The 13,409-nt window shown below is 42.6% G+C and overlaps 2 protein-coding genes across 5 annotated transcripts in view; one reads left to right on the top strand and one right to left on the bottom strand.

Moving 5' to 3' along the window:
- Nucleotides 1-9,396, top strand: part of mapk8ip2 (mitogen-activated protein kinase 8 interacting protein 2) — a 25,412-nt gene extending 16,016 nt beyond the window's left edge. For all 3 annotated transcript variants that reach the window (XM_058075910.1, XM_058075909.1, XM_058075911.1), the window contains 9 exons: nt 27-2,241; nt 3,956-4,161; nt 4,359-4,434; nt 4,534-4,706; nt 4,782-4,891; nt 4,954-5,076; nt 6,002-6,072; nt 6,157-6,255; nt 6,676-9,396. In XM_058075910.1, coding sequence (XP_057931893.1) covers nt 27-2,241; nt 3,956-4,161; nt 4,359-4,434; nt 4,534-4,706; nt 4,782-4,891; nt 4,954-5,076; nt 6,002-6,072; nt 6,157-6,255; nt 6,676-6,748 — 3,146 coding nt within the window. In that variant the 3' untranslated portion in view covers nt 6,749-9,396. The remainder of the gene's footprint in view (nt 1-26; nt 2,242-3,955; nt 4,162-4,358; nt 4,435-4,533; nt 4,707-4,781; nt 4,892-4,953; nt 5,077-6,001; nt 6,073-6,156; nt 6,256-6,675) is intronic.
- On the bottom strand, nt 8,711-13,409 carry arsa (arylsulfatase A). Of its 2 annotated transcripts, none has more exons than XM_058075912.1 (8): nt 12,959-13,409; nt 12,201-12,441; nt 11,907-12,125; nt 11,665-11,834; nt 10,997-11,121; nt 10,795-10,922; nt 10,319-10,421; nt 8,711-10,227 (listed from the first exon to the last, which is right to left on the bottom strand). In XM_058075912.1, exons 1-8 carry the CDS (start codon nt 13,177-13,179, stop codon nt 9,872-9,874), a joined length of 1,563 nt encoding a protein of 520 aa, XP_057931895.1. In that variant the 5' UTR covers nt 13,180-13,409; the 3' UTR covers nt 8,711-9,871. The 2 variants fall into 2 exon arrangements, with proteins under 2 accessions (XP_057931895.1, XP_057931896.1); XM_058075913.1 differs by having other exon boundaries at nt 10,010-10,227; nt 10,306-10,421.

The following is a 13,409-nucleotide window of genomic DNA, read 5'->3' as shown; positions in this document are numbered from 1 at the left end:
GTTATTGTTTTCTACTGTTTCCGCAGGCTCATTTGGTCAACTCAAGTCCCGTCCTTGCCCTGGTGACAATATCCAACCAAAAACCGACCCTTTAATCCAGACCACTAGAGTACCATCTGTAGATGAGCACTCCCAGTGTTCGGACACAGAGGTGGACCATGACCTCAACAATGGCCACAGTCACAAACACTCAAACCGGCTTGCCACAGACACGTACACAATTACCAGTGAGTCTGGCATGGAGGCGGGGAACGATCTCGATCCGGATGGAACCAGTCACTGCTTGTCATCCACTGCACCCTTGGGAGCCACAGACGGCGCTGACACCCCCTTGTCAGAAGACGAACTAGATAAAGACTTTGAAGTTGAGTTTATGCACAAGGAGACATACGACATGGTGTGCAAGGAGAATCAGTCGTCATACATTGAGTTCCCGTCTATTGAACCCTTTGATCCTGCTTCCTTCTCCAGCTATGTATCCTCTGGTCACTCAGATGCTTTTGACCGACTTAAAATCTCTGATTCTCAGCCAATGGCGGCGCCATTAGCAGCAGCCAATGATTCAACCTCTCCATCGTCAGACCCAGGGATTGCTGACATGAACCAGCAAGGTTATGTAACCTCAGACCAGGACAAGGAACTGAGCTCCCCGGGTTCTGACTCTGAGCTTGATGGAGAAGTGGACATAGAATTTGCCGGTGGAGGTCCTGTGGTCTCCAATATGATCTCCTCCATCTCAGAAACAGAGCTTGACCTTACTAGTGAGAGCAGCAGTGGGCGCTCTTCTCACCTCACCAACTCCATCGAGGAGGCCAGCTCACCAACATCAGACCAGGAACTGGACCCGGATACAGAGTTAGAGCAGGACAGTGGAATTGTGGGGCTGAAAGCATCTCTCTTTCTGGGTCAACCTGACCCATTCAAAGAAGGGTCTCCTCTGCCCTCTCCATCCCCTTTACCTTCCCCAACCATTGGCACTCCATCCCCTGTGGACTCTCCTATTTTGCCTCCTGAATGCTACGATGACGGACAATTTCTGATGGGCTTGCAGAATGGAGACAACGATCTGTCTTGCGAGCACCAAGCCGACCCAGATGAGACTCTTCCTCCAGCCCAGCAGTGTGAGGACAGTCTCTCCAGACAGATGGTGCTCCAGATTGAACCGGATCACAGCCTTGAGAGCTTCAAACGCTCCTTCTACCTACCATTGGGCCCCCGGGTAATGCCCACCGCAGATGATTATGATGAAACTAGCGAGGGGGATTCTGAGTCAGAAAGCGAAGATGACCTGAGTGAGAACTCTGACTCACCCTGGTTGCTTAGCAACCTGGTCAACAGGATGATCTCAGAAGGCTCATACCCCATCAGCTGTCCTGAAGACTGCTTCAAAAGAGAGGTTTCTGTGTCAGATACCATTTCACCGTCCTCCGACATTGGTGATGGAGATAGTTTTTCTGAGGATGACCCAGGGAAGAAATCAGGAATTAATAGATTAGAGGATGAAGAGACAGATGGTGAGCTGTTGAGAAAAATTGAGAGAACTAGGGTGGAGACTACAAATAAAGGTGTAGGGATGAACTCTTGCCTCTATATGAGCAACACTACCGGGGACACAATTGCCCCACTGGATCACTGTGTAGAAAATTCAAGAGAAACCACCAATTACTCCTCATGTACCACCAAAGTGAAGAACTTTACGGATAAATCATTCAAAAACACTAAGAGACCAGAGGAAGAGAAAGAGCCCGATAATGACTTAATGATGCTAGAGGGAAGGAAGGACCTTGACTCGCCGAGCCTTACTGATAGCATCATCAGCGACAAAGACACAGGGAGGGAGACTGATCCCAGGACAAGTAATCGCTCCTCAGCCTCTCTTGAACGCATCACGGAGGTCAAACACAGCCTGACACTGGACATACCCACCGCTCAGACCAACCGTTGCTTCAGCCTCACCTACTCCACGGACAATGATGAAGAAGATGAACACGAGTACTCTTACCCGTTCTTGGATGACTTGAGTAGGCAGTCTCACAGGGATAGTGATTTGCAGCTGGACAGGTCACCGCCTGTTGATTCCTGTGTGCCGGATCATCCCTGCCCAGCCCGTGATCTCCCACCTTGTGAGAAAGACCTGTCTCCAAAGCAGCCAAGTGTAGACGAAGGACTGGCCTATGACTCTATGAAGTACACACTTGTGGTTGATGAGAACACGACCCTGGAACTAGTCAGCCTCAGAAGGTAGGATGTCAAAATAATGTTATGAATAAGAATCTTAATAGCCCACTATTGGTCACGATAGGACGATAGCTTGAGAGGTGAATTTCCGAGAAGTAGGATTCAATATTAATAAATGGAATTGTTGTTAGAACATAGTAAAACCTGTTTATGACTGTCTAATAATGGGTGTTATTTAACATTAGAGCCTTGTAGACATTAAATAACACCCCTATAGTCACCTTTATACTTATATACAATAATAAGACATAATAATTCACCGGTCACGGCGGTCTAGTGGTTAGCGAGCAGACCTCACAGCTAGGAGACCAGGGTTCAATTCCACCCTCGGGCATCTCTGTGTGGAGTTTGCATGTTCTCCCCGTGCATGCGTGGGTTTTCTCCGGGTACTCCGGTTTTCTCCCACATTCCAAAAACATGCTAGGTTAATTGGCGACTCCAAATTGTCCATAGGTATGAATGTGAGTGTGAATGGTTGTTTGTCTATATGTGCCCTGTGATTGGCTGGCGACCAGTCCAGGGTGTACCCCGTCTCTCGCCCGAAGACAGCTGGGATAGGCTCCAGCACCCCCGCGACCCTCGTGAGGAAAAGCGGTAGAAAATGAATGAATTCACCAGTAGCATTGGGAAGGTTCCTGAATGGAGGTCAATCACATGAAAAAAAAGATGGACATCAGCCTACCATCCATCCTAACCCCGACGTTTGTGACTTGATAGAGATACAGGACAGCCAATCTGATATTAATCTGCCATAGATACGCACACTCTGACAATGCTGATGGCTTTGTTTACACTACATTGCTATTTATATATATGCTATATTACTACGGATCTCTGTAGTGACACAAGAAACAGCCCTCACTTTAAACATAGCAATCTACCAAGCCAAAAACTTCCACACAGAATGGGAGAACTTGTTTTTACTATGTAATGTCAGACTGCAAAGATCCGTAGCTGCAAGCTAAGTTACTAGAATGTAAAAAATGTCTCATGATTGTATGAACAGTAACAGAACAGAAACCATGACATAGTGTGATAATATATGGCGACTTAGTGATTGTAGTCCAGGAATATTTCAAAATCCCAACTTTTTGTGGGTACTTGCGCTGTTAGTAGGACGTTTCCATTCAGCACATTGATTGCGTCTTAACATGTACCTTTCTTTTGAGTGTACTGATTGTATCTGTATGTTGATATTGATATTGTATTGATTATATACGTATGTACAAGAGGAAGACTGAAGACATTATGGGACGAATTACAATGAATCGAAAACAAGTAGGTGAAAATGGCGCACCAATATGCCAACTTTGGAGGTGGTGTAAGCACTTTGGCAGTCCTACATACTGTATCTATATTCATTCATTCATTCATTCTCTACCGCTTATCCTCACGAGGGTTGCGGGGGTGCTGGAGCCTATCCCAGCTGTCTTCGGGCAAGAGGCGGGGTACACCCTGGACTGGTGGCCAGCCAATCACGGCACATATAGACAAACAACCATTCACACTCACATTCATACCTATGGACAATTTGGAGTCGCCAATTAACCTAGCATGTTTTTGGAATGTGGGAGGAAACCGGAGTACCCGTAGAAAACCCACGCATGCACGGGGAGAACATGCAAACTCCACACAGAGATGGCCGAGGGGGGAATTGAACCCTGGTCTGCACGCTAACCACTAGACCACGTGTAAAATATGTACTATATCTTCTCAGGTGCACATCAGTTCTGAGTGATGACAGCGAGCTCTCCACGTTGTGTGATGAGGAGCCCCTGGAGACGGGGCAGGTGGACTATTGCGTAGATGGGGAGGGAAGGCCAGAGCTCCTCAGTTCTTCTGAAGACTCATCCCCCGAGGCAGACATCCCATTTTCCAAGAAATTCCTAAATGTCTTTGTCAACAGCACATCACGCTCCTCCAGTAAGTAAATTCATATTCTTGGACAATTTTGTTTTTAATCATTGGCTGGACTGTCTTGGCTAGCACTGTGAACATTATCAGAACAAGTATCAGACCATTCTATGGAATTTACTTAGTAGTTTTCAACCAAGTTTGTTTGTTTGCTTAACCATTAGACCCCACTAATGTAGAGGTAACGCTGTCTGTTTGTCTTGTAGGTACTGAATCCTTTGGACTTTTCTCGTGTACCATCAATGGAGAGGAGAGGGATCAAACGCACAGGGCAGTATACAGGTAAGAAACAGTATTTCACTCTGGCATCATACCACAATGATAATTATGAAATTATGCTAAGTAGTAACTGCTTTCTGATCAAATGGCTGCTCCCTGTAGATTCATTCCTAGACATGCAGATGAGCTGGAGTTGGATGTGGATGATCCTCTGTATGTAGAGGAGGAAGAGGATGACTACTGGTACAGAGGCTATAACATGCGGACAGGAGAAAGGGGAATCTTCCCCGCCTTCTACGCCCATGAAGTCATTGGCCAGTCTAAAGAGATGCTGGGTGGGTAAATGCTGTTATTGACTTGTCTTTGTGATGGAGGTCATAACGGAACATGTGTGTGTTTGTGTCCTTTAGCCATGAAACGTAACCCGGCGTGGATGGAGACTTTCGATGTTCAGTTCTTGGGTTCTGTTGAGGTACCTCATCATCAAGGCAATGGCATCCTGTGTGCCGCCATGCAAAAGGTTAGCACTTTTTACAATGCAACAACACAAAACAGGCGTGACAATGTTTGATCTTCTGTTAGATTGCGCTATCCAGGAAACGGACCGTGCACGTACGGCCTCCCTCCCTGTGTGAGTTGGAGATCAGCTTGCAAGGAGTGAAGCTGATAATGAGCCTGGAGGATGAATACGACTGTCTTGATGAGGTAAGGAGAACTCACCTGCCTGCACAATTTATTGAGACCCAATACAAGAGAAAACATTCTGTTTTATTGACACTGTCAGGGAAGTATCCATTAAGCAATATGTTTATTACTATGTGAGATTGTGTTCATATTTTGATTAGTTCTGCACCGATGCGAGCTACAACCACAAAAAAACTTGGCAGGTTTGCTGGAGCCTATTCCAGCTATCGCCAGCCAACCACAGGGCACATATAGACAAACAACCATTCACACTCACATTCATACCTATGGACAATTTGGAGTCACCAATTAACCTAGCATGTTTTTGGAATTTGGGAGGAAACCGGAGTACCCGGAGAAAACCCACGCATGCACGGGGAGAACATGCAAAGTACACACTGAGATGCCAAGCGGAGAATCGAATCCAGGTCTTCTCGATCTCCTGGCTGTGTAGCTTTGTGCTAGGTTAATTTGTGACTCCAAATTGTCCATAGGTATGAATGTGAGTGTGAATGGTTGTTTGTCTATATGTGCCCTGTGATTGGCTGGCGACCAGCCCAGGGTGTACCCCGCCTCTCGCCCGAAGACAGCTGGGATAGGCTCCAGCACCCCCCGTGACCCTTGTGAGGAAAAAGTGGTAGAAAATGAATGAATAGGCATGGATAGGCATGTGTAAAGTGACATGCATGTGCAAAAGCACGACATCACTCGAATTTTCGTGTGTTTACGCAAGTAAAGATTGCTGCAGTGTGTACTCTCGTGCTGTGTGATACCACTAATTTCTATAAAGCCTGCCACTGTGTAGTGATAGTACACTGCCATAAAAGTACAGATCCAATTTCCAATTTGTTGCCCGAATCTTAGGACAGAAGTACAGCAAGTTGTGATAAATGCAATTAATCGATGTCTTAACACCTTGTCCGTGTGTCCCTGACTCCATCCACAGTTTGACCGATGTAGTCACTTCTTCCAAATGAAGAACATCTCCTTCTGCGGTTGCCATCCGAAGAACAACTGGTAATCAAACATACCTTTGACCCCCATGTTTACTTTTCAGTGTTTGTTCCATTGATTTTCTTGTTGATGCCCCCCCCCCCTCAGCTACTTTGGCTTTATCACGAAACACCCCATGCTGAACAGATTTGCTTGCCACGTGTTCGTATCCCAAGAGTCCATGCGACCTGTAGCAGAATGTGTTGGGTGAGTCTTCATGCTGCTGTTACATATAAACAATATTACACCTTGATAACAGGAAAATAATAGAAATAGAAAATAATCAGTGTCATGATGCATTTATTCACTCTACAAGCAATGTTTTACATGTCAAAATAAGTTACAGTTAAGCATTAAAAACAACAAAACCCTTTTGTTAACTTGTTGAAGGCGCCACACATAACATTCTTACTTGTCACACAGGTGGAAAATGAAGTACTGTAAAAAAAAACCCTTATCAATACCTGCACTGCTCCAGTCTCTGGCAGGCCATGTAATCTGTGATCAGTCAAACACAGCGACAGTAGATACAAATAACTTTGGTCTTGCTACAAGAGCCATCTGCCAGGGCTTTGAAGCTAACTTTACTAATCTAAATACTCTTTTATTTCTCGTGTCTTTCCTTAGACGGGCCTTCCAGGAATATTACCAGGAACATTTGGAGTACGCCTGCCCCACTGAGGACATCTACTTGGAGTAAGGAGGCATTGCATTTCTCCTCTTCAGCCTCGCTGTGCTTACACTCATCCACCTTGGCCACCAGAGGGCGCTGCAAAAGGGTGTGCTCTTCATTCTCTTTTGGAAAATCTCTCCTTCTGTCCCTCTGAGACTGGGCTCTTCGTTTCATCTCGCTGTCTGATGTCCATCTCAGTGGACAGTTGAATGTTTCTTTTATGTTTCTTTTTCTAAGACTAAGACACTATTCTAAGACGCTGAGCACCAGTTTTAGTTTCAACTTTCCACTTCCGTCTTGTAAAGGAGCGACCTTACTACTGATGATACAGTCCAATGCATGGCTAAGAGGGTAACGACATACAGCAACACAAACGCAGAACGGCGAGCAGTTCAACGATAACGCTGCCTCCTTGTAAATATTTCTTCGATGTTCAAGGCTGACTTGGTTTCGACATGGCAGCAGAGTAGAGAGAGTACAGTGAGCTTACTTCCGTGTCATGTACGTGTGATGTAAATAGATGTACTATAGGAAGTAGACAAACAAACAAACGTCATCTAGATTAGGAATCACTCACAGTATCTGATGGCAACGGTAGTTTAGTTGGTGGTATTCAATGGCGTGGGAAACGTGAGACTCACTCACTTTCGTCAACAACTGTGGGGTGTTCGGGTCACACTAAAAAGGAAAAAAAACAATTATGATATTTAATAATTTTTCATTTGTTCAGTTGTAACTTTAACAATGATTGACGAAATTCCCACAGGAACCTAAACGCAACACTCCGGTCCGGTCCAGGAGCTTTTGTGTCTTCATATATTTATCATATATCATTAAATACGTGTTAAAACACTTACAGTTAGGACTGTAACATCAATTTATTCTCTGAAAATGATCATTTTTATTCATGCAAGATGAGATTTTATGCTTGCAGAATTTTGACCTTTTTTCCATCGTAAAATGTGACTTTATGTGACCTTTATTCACTTTATGTGACCTTTAGTCACGAAATCTTCTGACTTTTTCCATGCAAGATTATGATCTATTTCTTAATAGAATTTCATTTTTACACTTTTCCCTAAAAATATTTAACTCCACATATTGACATAATTATATTATATATACTATGTGTCAGGAATATTCAATTATAAATATTTATTCGCATAACACATTTTCGGATTCTTCAAATAAATCTGGTGAAATTACAACTTTTTTCTTAAAAAAAAAATTATGATTCATACACGAGATCATACACGAGATTGGGTCTACTTTGCAGAAAAGTACGGTGAAAAAATATGACAATATATTGCAGTCTACAAATGTAATTTCTACTACGTTACACTCTGTGTGTATCCAACCGGCCCCGCCTCCACCCACTGAGACAAATAGACTATATGACTGACAAAAAGGCTCACTCTGTTCATGCCGTTGTTCTATGGAACAAATGTGGCAGGTGTGATGAAACCAATGCCCTCTTCCTGCCTGTTTAAGGGTGGGAGACGAGGACAACAGACACGCATTCATGTGGCGATGTATTAATACCGGCAAAATGATCAATTTCATTTTCATCTTATTGTGTGATTAATTAATTAGACAGGTTTTTTGTGAACAAGAAACCTTGTCACATTTTAAACTTGCGACATCTTGTGACACTGATGACTCTTAATATTACAACCTTTTTCTCTAAAGAAACACAACTTTGCTCTTGTCTTTATGGTCGAAGTACAATACAGACTTTTTTCCTTTTCAGTGTGACACTAATACTTCTTATACTGTGTGCAGTTACTGATGATTTTGTCACAGTTGCACCCCCTGCTAACTCCGTCAAGAGAGAGCTCTCATAGGGAAATGCTTGACGATGACTGCAAGCTAAGGCACAGTGAAAAGCCATATTCACACTCCAACGACTGTTCTGCAGTTTGTTTTTTTTTGGCAGTTGAAACGAGGGGAAACGTGGAAGTTCTGAGGTCTGATCGTCACACGCTCTCATGTTTATTTATTGCTTTTAGTGTGGCAAGGGGTTGAGCATCAGTCATATATACATAAACGGTACGGGGCTGCAGTATATTTAACAGCTTATACACAAAGAGGCTTTGTTTTGTCACTCCTCAGACACTGTATATTACTGTAGTGGCAGGAAAAAGGTTTATTTCCACTGTCATTTAGCTCATGTATATATACAATAGAGACTCCAAAGTAGTGCTGTGTCCCTTTTCTTCTGTCTGTTATTGAACTACTGAGTATGTCATTGATTGAAAAAAAAAAAGATCAACCCAACAACAAAAAGAAACAAAAAAACACATTAATGTGTATGTAATGTGCAATAATTTCATTGGCTGTCTTATGTTTTCCATCATTATATCATACAGGTGGCATTTTTGGGTGGGCGGAGATGCTTCAGCAACAGCATTTTAAGGACACAATTATTTAGCTATGACATAATTCTGTCAATGCTTCGCTCCATTTATGATCCATACCATATGTTTGTCGCCCTTTTGATGCAATGTCATTGACACATTTCTGTATACTTATAGAGGAATACAGTACAGTATGTGACTGAGCAAACATATCTTTTACCTTTAAAAACTTCAAATTCAAAGGGGGGCGGGGGGCTCAAGGAAAAAAATGAAAATGCATTAAAAAAATCTGCCTTGTAATGAATTTGGTCTTACAAATAAAATATATGCTTGATGTCCAAAATCTTTTACTGTTTTGTCATGAATTTCTTTCTGTAAAATTACAAAATGTAGTTTTGTCATATTACAAGATTTGTTTAACACAACAAAATGTTTATTCATATAAGATTCAGACTTTAACACTTCATTATCATCACAATATTATTCATGTAAAATTATGATTTAATTCATATTACTTTAGTCACCAGAAATCAATTTATTAATTTTCATCACTTTATTCCCATAAAGTTCTGACCAAATATTTGTCTTTCTCGTAATTTTCCTAAAATACAAATGTAATTCTTGCTATATCATTATTTATTCACATACAATTATGACTTCTTCTCATTATAGGATTACTTTACATTAATTTTTTGCTACTTTTTTTGCTAATGTCAAAATTTTATTTTTCTCCAAAAAATTGCACATTTATCTTGAAACATTTCTTGTGAAATTATCCAATTTTTTGCAGCAACTACACATCAATTGCAACCATATTATTTTGACTATGAGAGTACCCATCCACTGCAGGTGAGTGGCACTGACAGCAGCTGGGTTTAGGACTACACAGTGGATTGCAACAAGGCTCCAGTTGTGGATCAGTTCCCTTTGAGATCTGACTCTCTCCAAACAGCATGGAGCTTTCAAACTTCTCCTTGACTCTCTTAATCTTCTCCAACAGCTCTTGGAGGTGTGGGTGGTCATCTAGAAGGAGAGGGTAATGCTCAGAGGGGTCAGCCTCCACGTCGAAGAGGAGCGGGGGGTCATGAGGCTTCAAGAGTGCCAACCCTGAGCAGTCTTTGTCTGGGGTGGTGCTGCTGTGGATGGAACCTAACGTAGTAGATACAAAAAATAAATAAAATAAAATCACAACACCCTGCTTATGTTTAGCCATTGACAGAAGACTACCTGTCCATGTTACCTTGTGTGTAGAAGTGAGCCTTGTACTTCCGCAATCGAAGGGCAAAGAGGCCAAATGTTTCACTAGCATCAGTGGGATAGAACATCATCGTGTCCCTTTGACTCTGCACACCACAGCAGCAACACAACCAATGTTGTAATAGTGCAAACAAGGTTGATGACAGACACACAATACCAATGTTTTTTGACCCAATGCGAATTGGACTGTGGCTGTTATATTATAGGAGACCAAGTGGTTCAGTCTCTCATATATGACTTCCCCCCCCCTCACAAAATTATTATTTTCTGATAATGTTCAGACTTTAGTTCGTAAAATGTCAAGTATTTTCTTGTGAAATTATGATTTTGCACTTGTAATGCTCTTGTTTATATTCTCTTTCCCCGAATAGTTTTATTTTTTTTTACCACTATCATTTAAATGTCTACTACCTAGTTGGTTGTAAAATTACAACTTTATTTTTCAGATGATGCTTCTACCTTTCCATGTTTGAGAAGGATTTCAGTCATGTCAACACCATCAAGCTCCACCGGGGGCACTTTCGCTCCAGCTAGCTGAGCGATGGTGGGCAGGATGTCCAGAGTGCTGGCCAGCTCATGACTCACACCTAGAAACACAATAAGGAAAGTCATAGAGACTCTTCTCCGTGTATTTAAATATGGTGTAATATTTGCAGCACACCTGGCTTAATCATGCCGGGCCAGAAGGCAATGGCTGGCTCTCTCATGCCGCCGTCGTACGTAGTACCTTTGCCGCATTTCAGAGCACCTGCATTACCGCCACGTGACATGCGCATTAACGAAGGCCTGGCCACACACACACACACGTGGAGGAGAAAAACAAAGTTGTACTTGAATAACAACATCAATACAGAGGAACATTGGTTAGTGTCATTAATTCTTTCCAGAAGGTCAGATTTTTCAAAAAATGTATTCCACTCGCATCTGTGGCAAAGTGCTTCCTAACTATGAACCATATAAGGAAGTCTGCCCCGCTGTGACATCACAAAGAAGCAGTTTTACCACGCTTTTTGAAACTGAGCGTTTTGAGCCATCCCAAACTTCTTTCAGAGCTCACTTCCAATTGCGCAAACCTCATTATCTGAAACTTTGGCATCGTTTAACATGAGAATACAACATCCTAACTACATTTATAGGTCAGAAACGTGGAAAAAAAAGCATCATAGGTCCCCTTATTAATAACACAACAAGACGCAGCCCATTTTGTATGCTAACCAGAGAACAAGGCACAATTTTGGCGAAAATGTGTAATGTTAACTGAAAAACACACTAACCTGGGTTCTACTGTATATAAATGTATACACAGTGTATACATGAAAACCAGCCCACCCGTTGTCTGACGTGAAGAAGACCAGTGTGTTGTTGATCACTCCAGTCGACTCCAGTGTGGCAAGCAGGTTTCCGACAGTGTTGTCAAATTCCAGCAGCGCATCTCCAAATGGACCTCTTGATGTCTTCCCAGCAGCCCCCAGGCCAGCATACTGGGGGTAGTGGGTGTGCTGGTACAGGATGGAACATTAAATTAGTGTTGAAACTATTGTTGATTAGTAGGTCAGGACGAAGTTCCCTACATGGGAAGCGTAGTAGAGGAAGAAAGGTTCATTCCTCGCAGCAGCTGCGGCAATAAAACTGGTGGAAAAGTCACTGTAAGCCTGTTCCAGATCAAGGAAATTAACCGGCTGTTGCTTGATGACCTCGTTGTGCATCAGCGGAACCATCACGGTGCCAAGGTCGCACATTCCAAAGCACTTGACATCTGGAGGGAAACAGGTCAGGTTGTGACATGGACCCTGGAAAAGCAAAATAACAGATATAAATACGGATATAGACCTTCAACACTCAATCCGACTCAAGTTTGCACGGACCATGTCGTGGGAGTACGGAATCCCCAGGTACTCATCAAAGCCCTGCCTGGTCGGAAGAAACTTTCCGTTGGCCCCAACTCCCAAGTGCCACTTCCCGACAGCGGCTGTGGCGTAGCCAAGAGGTTTCAGCAACTCCGCGATGGTGGTCTCATTCAGTGGAAGACCGCCTATTGAACCAGGATACAGGACTCCGGGGTAGATACCTGAGCGGGTCTGATAGCGGCCTGTCAATAGTGACGCCCTGGAAAGATGATCTAAGTCAATTTTTCCACATTGTGACTACAAATTGCACATACAGTATATAACGAAGTAAAATAAAAATGGCACTGTAATATTCTACTGTATTATTACTTATAAAGTATTATTAATACATACAACTTATGTAACCAAATTATAACTATTATAACTAGTAGTGGCAATGTTATTAAACCCATATTTTAGCAATGAAAACACTGTGCGTGCATGCTTTTTTTCATATGATATCAAGTGTGCTTTCATTTGAGATAAAAGGGATATATTAATATGTGCATCTATGTACATGAAAAATATGACGCTTGACTTTCTTCCCTGGGCTATTTGATTATCAAAACATGTAAATGGCAAGTGTGTAGACTTTTAAAACAGGTTTTTCCACAGCCTACGTTATGTATTATACATAACCCGGGTGAATGAGGTATCAAAGTCATGGTTTATCAGAGAGAATTAATCACAAACTTGATTTTACAAATGTGTAAAGTTTGGAACATTGTTATAGTTACCTGGACGGGCTACATACAGGACTGGTGCAGTAGAAGTTAGTAAACCGGAGACCCCCAGCTGCCAGTCGGTCAAGGTTCGGCGTAAGACTGCTCGGATGTCCGTAACACCCCAGGTCACCAAAACCCAAATCATCAGCGAAAATTAGCACGAAATTCGGCGGCGAAGCGGCGATTGTACAAACAAATAAAAAAGATAAAAACGAGATGTGAATAAAACCCATTCCGCACTCTTTCACATTAAGTCAACGAAAATTACCGTGTGGTGCCAAGAAGAATATAAACAAACAAGTCACGTAATTGCCATTACAATGGGTCGCGTGTGAATGACGTCATACACATGCGAAAGTGCGGATCAATTCCGTGCGCTCGGCACTTAGCTAAAAATTAGGGATGAGCGAGTACACAGTACCTGTATCTGTTCACCCATCTAAATTATATGTATTCGTATCTG

The sequence above is a fragment of the Doryrhamphus excisus genome, chromosome 6, assembly GCF_030265055.1.
Source record: "Doryrhamphus excisus isolate RoL2022-K1 chromosome 6, RoL_Dexc_1.0, whole genome shotgun sequence".
In the NCBI taxonomy this organism is placed as follows: Eukaryota; Metazoa; Chordata; class Actinopteri; order Syngnathiformes; family Syngnathidae; genus Doryrhamphus; species Doryrhamphus excisus.
This window is presented reverse-complemented; position numbering and strand designations above follow the sequence as displayed.